This window comes from Actinia tenebrosa, unplaced genomic scaffold (assembly GCF_029948245.1).
Source record: "Actinia tenebrosa isolate PJP-AT-01 unplaced genomic scaffold, QUT_ActTen_1.0 PGA_scaffold6__47_contigs__length_16458017, whole genome shotgun sequence".
In the NCBI taxonomy this organism is placed as follows: domain Eukaryota; kingdom Metazoa; phylum Cnidaria; class Anthozoa; order Actiniaria; family Actiniidae; genus Actinia; species Actinia tenebrosa.
This window is the reverse complement of record NW_028292583.1, coordinates 8330023-8347285: the sequence shown is the minus strand read 5'-3', so window position 1 is coordinate 8347285 and position 17263 is coordinate 8330023. Positions and strand designations below refer to the sequence as shown.

The following is a 17263-nucleotide window of genomic DNA, read 5'->3' as shown; positions in this document are numbered from 1 at the left end:
GATAAACATTTGATTTATGCAAATCAGGGCCTATTTCTATATCGCCAGGGGTGAGTAAAACTACGTCCATTATAGACACTCTCTCCTAGGAGTGTGGGATAGAGTGCATGCTGTATGAAGGAGAAAGTCTGAATCCACGCTAGGTACATGTACACACCAGCTAAAGTGTTTTGAATCAATTTTGTTAAAAATAATACGCGTTTTTGTTGACATTAACTTTAATACCACTGACACTACTGAAGTTATAATTAACATAAAGTTTATAATTATTTTTAATCCCTTGGATAACCCAAGCTATGTCGGCCGGTGTTAGATTTGGACTGTTATGTTTCTTTTTTCCTTTGAATATCAATTCCCATTATCCCATTTATCTAGTAATATCTATTTCTGTCAAAGATATTCCCTCTATAAGTACACATTAAGGTGAGGGTTAAGAAGGTCACACTCAGGCTACCGACATTACACCAGAAAGGGTTCAGTTTCATTTTCTCCAAAGTCTTTTTTCATTACATTTTTACGTCAGTTTTACCTCGTTTAACCCATAACGTATCATTTAAGTTTACTCCTATTTGACTGGATCATTTTGCCTATCGCTTGCATAATATTTTCAAAGTTATTGGTCGGTTTGTCCACTTAAGAATTTATCGGCCTTTGACTCCACGCATGCGCGATAGCCTTCTCTGTGGTAGGCGCTGAACATAGCCGGTGTATAGAGTTGGTTGGAAGTCGGAGTGAACGGAAATCTTCCACTAATACCTTTAAGCAGACATCGCAAGAGACCCCAGTGACAGCATTCACAACAGCAACCTGCCAGGCGATCAACCTCCGAGGCTTTCAGATACGGTCCTGGTCCCCAGTCCGACTCGTCAAGGTCGAGTGTCACGTGGTTATCACTGAAGTCCTTCCATTTATAGTCCTCGAACTGGACGATTCCGTCATCGGGGTGTCTCGGGGACAGAAGTATTATCTCTCCTTGCCCGACCTTTCTTGTCTCATTGTTATCTTTTTCGTAGTAGTGGACGAGAAAGCGATAACATCTCGGTTGTTTTCCGGAAGGTGGTTCGACAAACTTCTCGCGCACGTCCTCAGCAATGTCTCGTCCGTCGATTCCCGTGAAGGAGCATCGCAGCTTATCACGTGCCTGTTGAAGTAGCGCCAGGAGATCTGTAGCATAGGTAGTTCCAGGCTCCAAGAAACCACCATTGACAACAACGATTCGAGACAGTCTTAGTTTGAGTAGAGGGAGTACGGCTAGGTTCTCTATGTGACCTCCGTCGCTCAAGTGCACGACTGCAGGGGGTCTTGGGCCAGCATTCGTGACGCCTATGACTTTGCGCATAAATCTCACATGGTAGACGTTGATTATACACCACCTAATTGAGAATGATCAGAAATACACTTACATAAGATCGGTGGGTGGGTGATCATGAATGGATGAACGAAGGGAATGAAATGAGAGACGGCATGAAGGAAAAAAGGATGGATAATTTTGCAGGATGAGTAATGTAAATGAGTGAGTTAGTTGAAATGTACACCTATTAATTTAAAGCTTCAAGTACTGATTTTCTAACCTTATAAGTTTTTCAAAACATCCTGGGTTTTTCGAGCCGGTTGGAAGCAAGGAAATCAACGTCAAAAGGAAGAATACCGTCATGAATGCAATCACACCTACTTCCTCCCAAATTGGTCCACCACCAAAGTATTGTAGAAACGGTAGGGCAAGCAACGGAACTGCCATAAGGAACTGAATGATTAGCGGAAGAGCCTTTAAAAAAAGTTAGAAAAAACTTTTTCAAAGATTTGTCATTATTGCCTTTTTTATACACTCAATTGCATATCATTGTCGAGTTAAAAAAACAACAAACAAAAACAAACAAACAAACAAAACAAAACAAAACAAAAACATAGAACATAGAAGGTGAGACCGAAATGGTACATGGGAAGACCCTGGTTGCTTGTCGTATGTAGTGAAATGTTCATAAATCGTTGCACTGGCAAAGAGCATGGAGGCTTTTAACACGTTTCATATATCAGCTATACATGTTTCAGAAGATATAACTAGCTAAAAACTAGTGTGAGCTGCGTCGGTGTTTCTAATGAAACAGTAATGATAAAAGAGTGTAAATTTTACACCGTGAAAAGATGAAAAAACTTACTGACGTTTCGGACGCTAGTCCTTCGTCGGAGTAAAAGGACTAGCGTCTGAAACTTTAGTAAGTTGAATCCATATTCCTGATTCTTTGACAAATTAATCATATCCCATATATATGAATGGTATTTGTATTGACTATAAGATATTTGGGTGGTCAGTTGGTTGAAGCCTTCTACAATTTTTCATTGCCATACAGCGATATTTCCGCGGCTGTTTTCGGGAAGAGGGTTCGAGGAAGTTCTCGTGCACATCCTCAGCCATTTCACGTCAGTCACTGCAGTATGCCAGCACAACCAAGTATTTGTATTTTTAGTTTGTTGTGAAAATACTTTACATTATTACTTACGCGCACAAAACAGTTGACGTTCCTTAGTGATGGTTGTACCACAAGGTTCTTCCCTAGGCCCAATCCAAGGACAATTTGTAAGTCACGGAACGGTTTATTGACGTTCTCTAGATTTCCAAGGTCGTAAGATAACGCTGCTGCAGATGTTGCCATGGCTGAGGACAACTTTATTTCTGCTGGTCCAATGAACTCGGTACCTTCGAACTCTTCATCCAGTGGATCACGGTCAAGACGTTCGATTACTGTTGGGGACAGGATAAGAAGCTCGAAGTCTTTTCCCTGTTTCTTCTCCGACTTATACCAGTGATGAGCAGTGACGTTGCATTTATATTCGGGTTGGATATCGACGATGTCTTGCAGCGTCAGTGGTTTGTTGAGTTTTTCTTCTTTCGATGGGCAGCAGTAGCCGGCCCAGGGAATGATGTCCGCACAGATATCTCCAGGTGTTCTCGCGCTCTCTGGAGAGAAGAACGACTTATGAAGTCTCCACCTGATGGAAAAAAATAAAAAAATCATTATACTGGTAATCTTTTTACAAGGCAACGGATCGAAACCATTGCCACATGGGACAATATTAGTATGTAGTTAACTCATCCAGTCGAATATAAAATGGTTTAAGATTCTCGTTTACGCCAAACGTGAAACGTCAGTTGACCATTAACAAATTCTTTAAAATTAGTGAAAAGGAATCTCAAAAATCTCCAAGCAGTAGATAAACAAAAGAATACTTGTCTTTGTCGAGAAGGTTTGCAAAAGGTAAAGTGAAATGTAGGGAAACGATGAAAACGTGGTCACGCTTGCCGTGCGAGAAGGAAAAACGGGAATCTTAATCTGCCTAATGATAACTTACTGGAAATAGTTTTATAACAGCTACGCGTTGTGACCAATTAACACGGGTGACCCGTGGTCTTCATCAGGCAACTGATGGTTTGGCGTCGAGATACTAGGACAATATTGTACTTGCCATCTATATTGTTATTGTTTTCTTACCTTTGTCCGTCCCGCTGTCTAACTTTATCCCTTGACAAAGCCGAGGCCGGGGGGGAGGGGGGGGGGGGTGTGGGGGTTGGGGGGTAGCGCGCATATACCGCCACACACCACCTTTGACATGCCAAAACGACAAGAGAAACAAGTACTTTCGGCATACTTACGCATTGTACAGATGAACAGCATTCTGCTGCAGCAATCCAATGAACGGGTGCAACCAAAGGAGAACACCACAAATCCAGAGCATGATCCAAAAAGTCAGGCGTGAGTACTCGATGCCTAAGATAGGAGTCTTGTAGACTCTCCACTTAACAGCATATGCGTAGAAATAGACAATCAAGGCCAAGGATGCCTTATCTCTGAGGGGTGGGAATCCAAGCCAGATAAAGATGCTAAATACGATGATCAGAGCATTGACCCACATCGGAGTGACAACAACGTATTCCTCAATAAACCAGGGTAAAAACGTCATGGCCAAAGTAAACCCACTGAAGTTGGAGAAAAGACGAAAAATATAGTACAGTGTACGACGTCGTTCTAGCAAATTCTTGAGGAAGTAAAACAGAAGGAATGCTACCAAGATGGAAGTAAAAAGTGAGATAGTCTTGTACATGTGAGGGCCAAATTTAGGCACGCATTCGGCACTTCCATTATTGAGCGTAAGTTGTACGATGGTATTTGGATTATCAACTATCTCAGAACTAGTGAAATTGTTGGTCTTCTCGTCAGGGCAAGTGAATGGAAGGCGAAGAATGTCGCCAAAGAAGAAATCCACTATATAAGCCGTTGGGATGGCAAACGTGAAGGCGGATACCCAGGGGAGAACGAGAGAAACGACGAAGACCAGTATGACTAATATTAATGCATCTAGTATTGCCACACAAGGGTTTCTGCAGTCACAGAATGGATTACTATGGGTAAGAAGGTGATCAAAGTATTCTTTATGCCAGGATGGGTCATCTCTGTTTTCGTTGCGATATTTCCAGTCAAGATACGATGCCCCTGTGTACCCCCCTCCGGAAACACAGCTCAGGTAATCGATGGAGATCTGTTTTTGGAGCATACGGCGCAGGACACCAGAGCAGATTGCAGCTGACCGTACACCACCACCAGAAAATGCAAGCCCAGTTTTGTCATTAGTTCGTTTAGACATGATAGTGATGAATGAGCTCTAACCACTGAAATTGAATAAGAAAAAATAAAGAAAAAAACATAGGACCAACAAACCGGAATCCAATTTGTTTATTCTGAGTATGATTACAGACCGAATTGGGCGACACAAATTCATGTTACTTACAATTAATTATGACTTTTACTATTTTCGATAGCATATTTTCTATAACGCATTTTGGTGAAAAATTAGGGAAAGCTTGAAAAATGTCATGAATTCGTGTGCTCAATTCGACGGCGTATAGCAATAAAATCTAGAAGAATAGAAAGTAAAGCGCGAGAGCCATGCGTTGATAGTTATAATAATTTAGCATAAATACACAGGTGATTATTGAAAATCTCGCGCGCTGATTGGTCAAGAAACTCAGATTATCACACGATAATCACCTCCAGCGATCCAAAATGGCGGCCAGCCGCTTTGTTGCTGTTTCCTAATTTTAAATGTGTCTTTTATCTTGTTTCCCCCCCCTTTTTTGAAAGAATCACCTGTGTATTAATACTAAAACAATTATTCACCTCAGGCTCAGTGAATATGCTTTCCATAATTATCGAAAATAACACACGAAAAAGCATAAATTAGAGATTCGACGCGCCGACAGATTAGAACAGATTAGAGAGGAGAGAGGAAGTTCTAATCATCCAATTTAATTAATATCTAATTAAGTTTTTTTGTTTGTTTGCAGGGGGAAGGCTGAAACAACTGGGAAGAGGGAAAAAGATTCATAAACTAGGAATGGCGAATATTAAAATGCGTGTTTCACAGTTCTATCCACTCTTTAGAACATCAATCAAAGATCGAACATTAAAGCTACTCAAAATAGATAGCCTAAATGTACATCTCTCTGCTCAATTTGTATGTATTACTTTGCATTTTGAATGTTCTAAATCCAACTCTAGCCAGCACTTAACATGTCATACCTTAAAGAAGAAGATTTCTTTTTAGAAGTAACGAGTTATCAATTTTAGATTAACGTTTTTTCTTCTCGCAAATGGTAAACACTGACTGACAACGTTTTTATCGTTTCCCTGTATTTCACTCAACGTTTTGTAACCGGCCCTTTTCAACAAAGACAATTATAACATTCATTTGTTTAACGGTACAACTTGGAAAATTTTGCGAATCCTTTTCACATTTTTTAAATTTCTCTGGTCAACTGTGACGTTTCACCGTGTCCTAAACGAGATTCTAAAACTCTCTTAACCTAGCAAAATCACCAGTGAGTAAGAGTCCTTTCAACTGGTAGTGTATTTACTTAGGTCAGGAGCGGCCACTATAAGACTTATCGGTCTGTTCTTCGAAGCGGGGAAAAAGTTATCAGTTCGTATAAACCTGACCACCCCCTTCTTGTGATTATTGATGAGTAAATCTTACTTACTCTATGTTACTTACACAAGTATTTCTATATTATTATCCTAAAAATATGAAAGTTCTCTCTTAAAATATTAATATATAATTTATTGATTCATATAAAAAAAATTGTTCAGTTTTCATATCAGTTTCAAGTGGTTTTCTGTTCTGTAGATGTAAGTCGTTGTGTTCTTACCTTTTTGTGGAAAACCTCCGCCTTTTTCCTTCTTTCTTTTCTTATTCAAGGACTTTATCAGATGTTCATTCACACGTAATTAGGATACTTGATATGGAAACCACAGCGCTGAAGAAGAGAAAATGTTTACTTAGGTTGTTGAATAATGATAATTAAAACGCAAGCAATGGAGAGAATTCAAGCAGTCTCTTGATCTTGATTCAACTCAAATTAGTACTTATTGAAAAGATACAGCTTATGATTGATATAGTTGTAGTTTTAGGGTTTTGGTATTGAACTTTATATAGTTTATTAGGATGAATCTTAGTATCTAACGAAAATGCACGGATATAGCTTTTGATATCGAAATAAAAAAAATAATATATACCGCGGTGATAAATTAATTAACGCGGCTATAGCGCTCTAGCAGTGAAAGAGCTTGTTAATCAAGCAATTCTTATTTTTCTTTCATGACTGATTTTCTTCTTTTAAAGCAGTGTAATAGATTTTAGCTATAAGCTTTTTAAAATTGTTTTTCAGTTACAATGGGGTTTATTTGTTAAGTTTCTCGGTTTTGATGATGGATAAATTTATACTGAAAAGAATAAATACAAATGGAAACAAGGATTTACCAAGCTGATTCGCAAGTTAGAGCATGGCTAACTCACATATGAAGTGGTGTATGATCGAATCAAGAGGGACAAAATCAAAGCTACTCACCTCGCTGGCAATGTGCCCGGCGATCCAGGAATCTTATCAGAGCACACCAGAGTCTTCTTGGATGCTAGGCACCACCTTGTAATCCCGATAGGTGGCTGATTGTAAATTAGTCGAAACCCATTAATGATCTATTATAAATCCTCCGACGCTAAAAGCCACGAACAATGGCGTGTAACTATCGTTCTCAACCTAATTTCAAAACTGTTTGTATATCCATTTATTTGACCAACTAGTAGGTATAGACTAAACTATTAGTAATTTCAATCAGGGTTCGTGCTACATTTTCGTTACAAAATTCAAGGACTTTTCAAAGCACTTCTCAAACACAAAAATTCGATTTTCAAAGACAAAGTTTTTTGTATTAGAAAATGGTTTAAACATTGATTCGATATTACAGTGCAGCTAATTCAGCCGGGGCCACTAGCTTAGATAAATAGATCTTTAATTTACGCATTCTTACAAGTACCCAGATATTCAGCTAGGCTATTTACAAAATATACGAAAACTCATTTCAAGGACTTTTAAAGGATTTCAAGGATTAGCACGAACCCTGTTTTGTTACTCGCTTTTGAAGTATATTCCGTAAGATAATTCTTATATGCTGTTATTTGCGGTACTAGACAGGGCTAGAAAATAATGAATTTAGAGCTCAGAGCAAGTCGATAGAAAGCCGCCAGACGGCATAGTATGTACTTAACTACAGCAACTTTTTTTTATTGGGTAGGAACGCATGCTAACTGAACTAGTTATAGATGAGCATATTTGTTACATTGATTCTCTGTGGTCTTTGCTTGTTAGCTTCTTCTCTTTTAATTACAGCTAGTTAAAGTGATGACCTGAATTTCATGAAATCAGTCCAACTGCAAAAAGGGAATAAAAAAGTTTGGCAATGGCTACCAAGAATGAATAAATCGGCAGTCGATTTGTTCAAAACTTGGTCCAGTAGTTGACTGTACCTTGTGTAGTCTTCTGGCAAAGTTTCAGCGCGATAAGAGGCCGTTTTATTAGGACTTTTTCAAAATCCGCCCTTTTCTATCTAAATAATGATATCAAAAAAACCACTAAACGGCCTCCAATATGCCGCGTGTGCTACCCCGTGGGTGGGAAAAGGCTGTAACACAAAAGGAAAAAAGGAAAAATTCTGGGCATTCTTTATTACTTTAATTCTTCGATTCTGCTTCAATTCTCCAAATTCTAAATACGACTATAAGCCTAGAATATTACATTTTCCCGAGTGTTTTGATTCCCAGGCGGAATGCAGTCTCCATGATCCTGGCAGTTGCTTCCAGAAGTAATGAAGTCGATCCATGATTACTTTGGTTCTTCGAATCTGCTTCAATTCTCCTAATTCTAAATACGACTATAAGCCTAGAATATTACATTTTCCCGAGTGTTTTTATTCCCAGGATACGGAAGGCCGTCTCCATGATCCTGGCTGTTGCTTCCAGGAGTAATAGTCGATCCATATTGACCTTGATAATCTCACCAGTTTCTCTATTCTTCTCGATGCAGTAACAACTGTCGTAAAACTCGGTAGTTGTGGTCGCAAGCTCGTAAAGGTATTCACACAGTGAGTGCATCAAGAGATCGTCAAGAATACGAGACAGGATTTCTGGAAATCGACTTATGCACTTGCCAAGTTTCCATTCTTTTGGGTGTTCGAGGCTGACTGGAGTTGTGGCGAAGCTTGCTTCGAGTGTTGCCTGATCTACGTTAGCGTTACGCTGAATTGATCTGTTTGAACAACAAAACATCGTGTTACGAGAAATCACTTCACCTTTGAATCATGTCCTAACTCGAAGGAAAAGTGAAGACTTCCATGTCTGAGCATGGATTTACAGAGCTAAGTTATAAGTTGAAAAGTCATATAGAGGGATAATAATCATACCTGATTCTGGTTAGTGCATACAGTAGATACACAGCCGTATTGCCTTTGTCATCAAGCATCTAAAATTGATAATGGAAATCTTACTTGTTTAACAAATGAAAATATAGAGTTACATCTAAGCACTGATTGATGTATGGCTGAGCCTTGTTTTTAAGCCAGTCAATGAGAAATGAGAACGCCATTTTCAAGACTGTCTAGCCATTTGAAATTGAAACTGAGAAAGTTATAACTACTTCCCCCAGGCGGTATTCAAAGAGGATTAGTAAGAACATATCACAACAATAATTTTAGCCTGTATTTATTGCTTTCCTCTGTACATAGTGATTGATAAGGGAAACTCCTTTACGGTTGGCGCGACTCAAATGGCTCTACATTGTCAGCGTTGTAATTGGATGCTACTCTCAACTTTTGATTGATTCAGGGAGGAAACCATTTGAATGTCAACCCGGCTCAAAGGTTTTAAACTCTAAGGCCCTGGCTAAACGAGGAAAGAAGTTTCCAGAAACATGTTTCCCGCGCGCATGTTCCCCGATGATTCCAAGTTTAGCCACATGCGAAACATTGCTACGTGCAACAAATTTTGCTTCCAAGACGCATTGAAACAATGTTTCCCAATGTTTCCTCGCTTAGCCACGAAAGTCAACATTCTAAAAGTTCGTTACTTAGCAACGCTAGCTCTTTCTTGAAAGTACGCATGTGCTAACCGATATTGAGTAAACATGTTTCCTGATAGTTTTGTCACCTTTGGAAACATTTAAGAAAACATGTTTCTGGAAACATGTTTCCTCGTTTAGCCAGGGCTTAAAGACTCTCAGAAAAAAATACACCAAAGAATAAAATGAATCCGAATATAAAACAACATACACTTACCTTGTCGAATGAAAAAACATAGTCATTGACTCGGTTGTGTGAGAGATCAGCATATTTAATGCATCCATAAGCAACTGCTTCGCTGGCTGCCTTCAATTCTTCCTTGCTAAGAACCTAAATGTTATAATCAGAATGAAAGTGTCACCGACCTAATTCGGCATTTTTTTACATTTGAAGGGAAGGCAGGACCGCGACAACTTGCAAATTTCAGCACTATTCAGTCTCATAAAGGTGCTGACACACGGTGCAACATTGCACACAGCAGGACTGTTGCAGCGTGTTTCTACCCCAAACTTGTTGCACGCAACTTTGCATGCAACAAACCTGAAGTTGAATCGCGCTCTACTCTTGCAACATTGCGCGCAACGAATTTCATCACGTGAACATGGTTGCAACATTACCTGCAATATTTTGAAATTTTTTAGCCTATCAGCTTGCACCAAATATATAACTGCTGACCAAATATCTTAACATTGCAGGCTGACACAAGCAATGTTGCGTTATTTTGTTGCAATGTGTGTCACCCGGATTCAAATTTGTTGCTTGCAATCTTTCATGCAATGTTGTACCGTGTGTCAGCACCTTAACTGAACAGGCCAACTGATTCCAGTTAGAACATATTTCTAACATGCAACTGAATGTAAATTATTTTATGCACCTAATTGGGGACTGGAATTTTAATAGCGCAGCGCAGCCGTGACGTCATAAAAACGAAGACAAAGGCGAAATTCGGACAAACAAACTTACAAGTTTACTTTCAGCAGATAACTTTCACAGCCGATCGCAGTTGATCTTAGCTTACATGGGTTATTATTGTAACTTTAAGTAAAAATAATAAAATCGGTTCGTATAATCCTCGTAGCGGTTAAACAGAATGCAATGTTTGTGCGAATCTTTAGGCTATTTTTAGAATCAGTGCGCTGCGCTATTTAACTATAGTTAACGATGTTTAACCATGGTTAAGCCCAGGCAAAAGAGAAAACACTTTTGCAAATGTTTTCTCGACGTTCCCCAGTTAGCCACGTGTGACAGGTGTGAAACATTGCTACGCGCGACATAGTTTTGCTTAGCCGGTGAACATATTTATGAAAACATATTTTTGAAAAAATATTTCTGGAAACATATTTTCTCAAATTTTTATGTTTTCCTATTTGTTTTCTAGTTTAGCCAGGGCTTTCTCTTCGCAAAACCTTCATGAGACGCATAAGACTGACCACCTGCTCTTTAATACGAATAATTTCAAGTCAGCTAACTAACTACCTGGTCTCGTCCTTTCTCTTTTAGTTTTTCCTCTGATCTTCGTATTCCCTCATCCAACAGATCAATCAAGCGGATTGTCTCTCCTGATCGAGTCTTGAACTTTTTCCTTTAGATTTAATGATGAGATATGATTACATGATTATCACAGCCTGGTAACGGAAGGGGTACTTTTGGAAATTATTTGTGGCTATCACTCTTCCGTCTCTATGACAGCCATATTGAAGAGCAGGAACGATTCAGTGTTCTTGCAAGACAAAAGCTTTATTTTCCCAAGAAGAAACTTTCTATTGTTTTGCCGTGCAACATGACTCCAGTAAAACTGAAATATATAGGAGTTGACATTAACAGTGAGAATAACACTTTTTTCTTCTATATAGACGTTTCGGTTTCGAATAAAGTATTATTCCCAGTCAGTGTCAACTCCTATGTATTTCTTTTAGCTATGCCTGACTATAATTACCACATTTAAAACCACTTTATGGCACGCAAAGTCACACAAGAATATGATCCAATTGTTTGATCATAATTTCCATTTCTCAATTTTCTTTTCGTTTATTCTATGGGCGGCTAGTGTAATACTAAAAAGCGAATAGATCAGGCTTAGCTATGTTCTGTTCTCTGATAAAACACTCCTGAAGCTGTAGAACACTCAAAAAGTCAGAGAACAGAACATAAGTAGCTAAGCCTGATCTATTTGTTAAATAGATAAGAGGATTTTTCTTACTTGTCTTCTCCCAGTACTACACCAAATCCAACATGGTCAACACGGACTCTCCTGGGGTCATATATCCCTGCTTCTCGACTTGCACCAAAAATCAGTTCAAAATGAGATGACTGAAAAGAAACAAATTATTTATTCCATCATTAGCCCTTGAGTTGAACATAGTCAATCAATCAAATCAATCAACTTTATTTGAATACAGAGTCCCATATCAATATTTACAATTGCCCTTCCTGGGAGCCGTATAAAAAAAATACATTTGCTGTTTACACATGAATAATTAAATTACAAATTGTATTAAAATACAAATTCCATAGTAAAATCTATATGGAATTGCATTTAAAGAGGTGATCTGTAGCCTATTTGGATATTCCGCACACCACCTCTTTAATATTCAGTTTAATATTCAGTTGTTTTCTAAAACTTTTTATATTGGGTTGTGTGAGGACCTTGGCAGGGATTTTATTCCACAGAGTTGTGCATAGTGATTCAAGATAAGGTTGATAATTTTTAAAATATTTTGTTGGGAAACATAGTTATTGTAGTGGTGACGATACTGATAATGCTTGGGCATGACATGGTCAAGGCAAGTCAAGACATGTACCACGAGACTTCACCTCCACACTTCTTCAAATCTGCTCTATTAATGCAGAGCGGTCTAGGCATGAACCGTTAAGAATAGCCAACAGGGAGGACAAAGGAAGTTTTAAAAAATGGTAAAGGTAATTTATTTTACCTTATCATGAAATTTTCCTGAGCTGTGCTTTACCCCCTCAAACTATCAGTTCTCCTTATTACCGTTATTTGAAGTTAAAGCTACATAGAACTAAGTCAAAACAGATGTGAAGATTCTGAGGATCAAAGCATAGTTAGTAGAGGGGGATCCCCTCTACTAACTATGATCGAAGCGTGTACCTCTAGTTTTGAAGGCTGCATACTAACCAACTGATTTATGTAAAAATATTCAAAAGTCAAAGGCTATAAAGATCAGAACAAAACATAAGGGTTTTAACCTGTCCAGCATCTGTAACATAGATCATCCATTCTCCTCTCTCATCTTCTACCCTTTGTTTCAAAGCACACATATCTGAGGTATCATATGTGTAGCCTCCATCGGACTTGACTATAGTCAGTGGTACTTTGTGACCCTTAACAAACACTACTTTACGACCATCCTCAGTCACAACTTGACCTGGAAAACAAAGAGGTAAAATGATGTGAATAAAAAGGTTTTCTTTAAAATTTGAGTCAGAAGTTGGAATTTCAAGCTCTGTTTTTAGCCTTTGCTCACTGTCAATCTTTGCCAGATGTCGTCAAGCAAATATTTGCAACAGGAATTAGCATTATAAAGGAAAACTCGCCTTTGTTTTCCAACAGCTGCACAACATCAGCCATCATTTCCTGGTAAAATGATTCTCCTCTTTCAATCAGAAATACATCAAGCCGCTCGTAGATCTTGGCAAACTCTGGTCAATGAAATAAATACATGAAAAAAGTGAGCTAGAAAAGCTTTTTAACATATCAGTTTACAGATAGGCAAAATACTAGAAGATCTTGGGGGGGAGGGGGGGGGACGAAGGGATGGAAATGATGAGAGAGAGAGAGAGAGAGAGAGAGAGAGAAAGAGATCATATACGCTATCATATACATATACTCTATCATATACATATACGTATCATAGGCTTAACATGGTATATCAATCATGTTACTAAACCTTTTCTTGAGACATCACAGATTAACTTCCAAGCTGTCCTGACGTCTGGGTCACCACCTTGGAGCTGAACTACCCTCTCATAGGCCCGCTTTTTGAATTCTTCATCTTCATCAAAGCGCTTCTTGGATTCCTGGTTTACAGAAAGGGTTCCTTCACTTAAACAAGGTTATAAAATAACAGAGATATATTTGCATGCTCTAGCTGGGCAGAGCCCATTCATAAATCACAATAAACGATTTGCTGGTTGCAAGCTAATGGTATGCACTGTCAGAATTGTAACCCTCTGAGTTAACATCACTGAATAAAATAGGTCCACCATCTTGTGTGGTCATCTCAAGAACCCTTCGCAAATAATTATCTTTTGAAAATGCCAATACGGCAGTATTCCCAGCCCAGCTGGCGAAGACCTTAACTATGCCCTTCAACACAATAGACTTAATTCAATTAGCAACTACTACTTACCTTGTAGAAGGCTTGCAAATCACTAATTGGAGGTGACTCTTTTACATAGTTGGGGAATCGGTCTTGAAGATGTGCAATAATCATTCCAAACTGTGTACCCCAGTCACCAATATGGTTAAGTCTAAAAGATTTTCAAGGTCCATTAAAATCTATGGGTTTTTAAATATTCCAGGGAAGGCAAACTGCAAGCTCTTTGCAGGGTGGGCTTGTAAATTGCTAGAAGAAGTGCTGGGAACTCTAAGATTTAAAACTTGGATTTTGATCTCAAGGGGTTGGGATGGGGTTAGCTAGATAATTTTTAGCCTATGGCCAGTTGATATCATGACCTACTAAATTATCAGGTTTGACAACATTGCACCATTCCCAGGGCTTAAATTAATGGTCAGTCAGTTACCTGTCATGACCACCAACCAAATTAGCTTTAGCTTGATCATACCTCATTTCTCTCTCAACAGTAATGGTCAAAATGACCAGAAAGCTAGCCAAGGTTGACTAATACAAGTTTCAATATTCTGACTAGACACTGTCCAATGACCGGTCGTTATTTTATGCCCCATTTTCTAAATTAGAGTTGAATGTCCCAAACCTTTGTTTGGTAATATGCTCAATGGTTTTGAAAAAATCCCAAACATCTCAACTTATAATTATAACTTTATTCATGGAGTTCATGTCTCCAAAGGAGTTTTTCAATGGCGGCCTGCAAAGCTAAAAACTCTAACTTTTTTATATCGTCTTATAACCATGCACTCCCTTATAGTTAAATATGTAGTTGGACTGCGATAACTCATGAGTTCTAACCTCAAAACTTCATGGCCTACAAACTCCAATAGACGACAGATGCTGTCACCAATGATTGTGGATCTAAGATGGCCAACATGCATCTCTTTGGCAATGTTAGGTGAAGAAAAGTCAACAATGCATCTCCTTTTCACTGTTACTGCAGGTGGGTGCACACCATTGATGAGAATATCCTTCAACAAATTCTGCACAAAATCTTTGTTCAAATGAACATTGATAAATCCTGGGCCAGCTATTTCTACCTATGACATAAAAAAGAGTCTTTGTTACAAATTTACTATACAGCAAAGCCAAACATTATCAATCCTATAAATTGGAAATGACAACAACAGAACATCTAAGTGCCAGAGCCTCAGACCAATAATTAATCATACATATCATTGTTGTAGTCTAACATAGCCTACAGAAAGTTGAGAAGCATTGGTAATCAGTTGTAGGTTTAATCCCTTATATCCACAGGTCATGTATGAGTAAAGTTTTTTTATCTTCCTTTCTCTGCAAAACTCAGCCTCTAAATTCCAATTCAACCTTGAGTCAAAGCTTAAGATGAGCTTCTGGCTCAGAAGCTTGAGCAATCACTACCTGCTATCAATAAAAAAGGTACTATTAGGCTACAGGAAGTCTCCAACTGACCATTTTCACAGAAGCGTATATTCAATTATTATCCTAGTATAAAATAAAATAATGAAATATATCAATGACCATACCTTTGTTATAACATCATTCTCAGGTATGTTAGCTACGATTGCTTCAGCAATGCTCCTTGGGTTTACATTTTGGCCTTGATTCTTTAGTATCTACAACAGCAATAAGTCATTCATTTGAGTCACAGATGGAAAGAAAAAGGGGTATACCTATCCATTTTCAACTGTTGTCATTGCTACATATACACACTGTTGAGATGATAGGAATGACAGGGAAATTGGGCAATAGATTACCGTCAATCAAAAAATAATATTGTTTGGTACCTTTACATACTCTGATTGACTGCAATGTTGCTGGATTTTCATATCACGACTGTTGTTTCGATCATCGTGTAGCAACGAAAACAGTACTTAGTGAATAATCCTACAATGTATTTTTGCGTATTTGATGGGCTCTGTGGAAGTGAGCTTAGAGTTGCTGACTTTATAGTTCTAAACTATATATATTTACTTATTATCTACTTACTGTAGCACGCAATTCATTAGGTGTATTTCTGATTGTCTTACCTGGTTGAGTGCCATTGCACTGTTACATTGATAATCACCAAATCTTTCAGCCTGTGATGCCTGCACCATCACTGGTGGATTTTCCAGCATTGGAAAAGCATTGACAATGGCATTCTTAAACAATTCACTCAATACAAACTGGCAGTTGGTCATTGTCTTTGTAGATTTTACTTTTTCATCCTCAATACTCTGTAGAAATAAAAGGCATTAAGGGTACAGGAAGCAAAAAAGTGACAAATATATATCTCCTGGGGGTTGGGGGGTCTCCGGCAAAAAAGTACCCGGGATGCTCATCGGAAATTTTCAAAAAACCCCTAAGAGATACCGGAAGTCTTTAAAAACGGACGTGGCTGAATGCTTTTTAACCCCTAAGAGATACCACAACAAATAATATTAAATTTTATATAAAAAGCGCCTAGGATAAGCCATATCGATGCTTGATTCTCTCCTTTTCTGACACCCTAAGAGATACCAGAAAATGCTGATTTTCAAAAATTTACATTTAACACCTCTAAAAGATACCAAATTGCGAATTTTTATCCCCTAAGAGATACGACGAGCTTCCCTGGTAGTTTTTTTCCCGGAGTCCCCCCCTCCCCCCCAGGATAGATCTAATGCCCTAGGGTGCAGTAAATAAATGCAATAGCTCATTATATGCGAAATGCATATAGGAAGACATGCTTTCTAATTGGGCTAACTATAAGTACTAAGTAGTGCATTTAGTTACACTGTTGAGTATTAGATAAATTTATCCAACTTAGTAAATACACATATGCCATGTAAATCAAGTTGTTTAAACGAAACCATTAATATTAATAACAGTTTATGTCCTTTTCTCTTAATATTAATGAGGAAACAGTTATAGGTACTTAATCACTTATTGTTTAATTGATCATTATCTTACGTGTTTCAATTGATTGATCTGGTATTTAAGCTTGGCGTTCTCTGTCTCCAGGTCTTCTAGCACACCCAAGGCTTGTGCATTTTCTTCCGGGTTCTGCTCTGCTGGGACAACCTTCGACTTGAGAGATTCGAGCCTTTTCTTCAAGATCACAATTTGATCTTCCTAGAAAATTTTAGAACACAATAAAAATTTAAAACAAAAACACACACACACACACACACGAAAACAGAGAACGACAAAGCTCATGGAGATTAGATTCTAAAACTTACAGCTATTTTTGCCCTTTTCCCGTATTCTTCAACCATATCCGCCATCTTTGAATATTTCTTCAATCCACGTGTCCAACCAAGGCAACAATTAACGTGCAAATTTTTTCCAAACCTCTGCGTCGATCGCGATAAATATGACAAAGTTGAATACCTGAAACCCTGTGCTACACCTTTAGAAGCCAAACAACATCTAAAAAACAATGTCATTCACAGAAATTAAAAGAAAATTTGATTTCCTCAACTTCGTGGAAAAAGAAAAACCTCAAAA

General features: G+C 38.3%; 2 protein-coding genes across 2 annotated transcripts; both read right to left on the bottom strand.

The window, feature by feature from the left end:
- Nucleotides 1–200: 200 nt before the first annotated feature.
- LOC116289605 (uncharacterized) lies at nucleotides 201–7004 on the bottom strand. Its single transcript, XM_031696553.2, has 6 exons — nucleotides 6899–7004; nucleotides 6200–6307; nucleotides 3650–4663; nucleotides 2499–2988; nucleotides 1572–1765; nucleotides 201–1373 (listed from the first exon to the last, which is right to left on the bottom strand). Exons 3-6 carry the CDS (start codon nucleotides 4636–4638, stop codon nucleotides 614–616), a joined length of 2433 nt encoding a protein of 810 aa, XP_031552413.2. The 5' UTR covers nucleotides 4639–4663; nucleotides 6200–6307; nucleotides 6899–7004; the 3' UTR covers nucleotides 201–613.
- Nucleotides 7005–8037: 1033 nt separating this feature from the next.
- LOC116289578 (arginine--tRNA ligase, cytoplasmic) lies at nucleotides 8038–17257 on the bottom strand. Its single transcript, XM_031696523.2, has 14 exons — nucleotides 16996–17257; nucleotides 16727–16888; nucleotides 15823–16011; nucleotides 15319–15408; nucleotides 14612–14853; nucleotides 13814–13934; nucleotides 13352–13481; nucleotides 12999–13103; nucleotides 12651–12829; nucleotides 11641–11750; nucleotides 10917–11022; nucleotides 9657–9770; nucleotides 8787–8845; nucleotides 8038–8632 (listed from the first exon to the last, which is right to left on the bottom strand). Exons 1-14 carry the CDS (start codon nucleotides 17200–17202, stop codon nucleotides 8275–8277), a joined length of 2172 nt encoding a protein of 723 aa, XP_031552383.2. The 5' UTR covers nucleotides 17203–17257; the 3' UTR covers nucleotides 8038–8274.
- Between the last annotated feature and the right edge of the window lie 6 nt (nucleotides 17258–17263).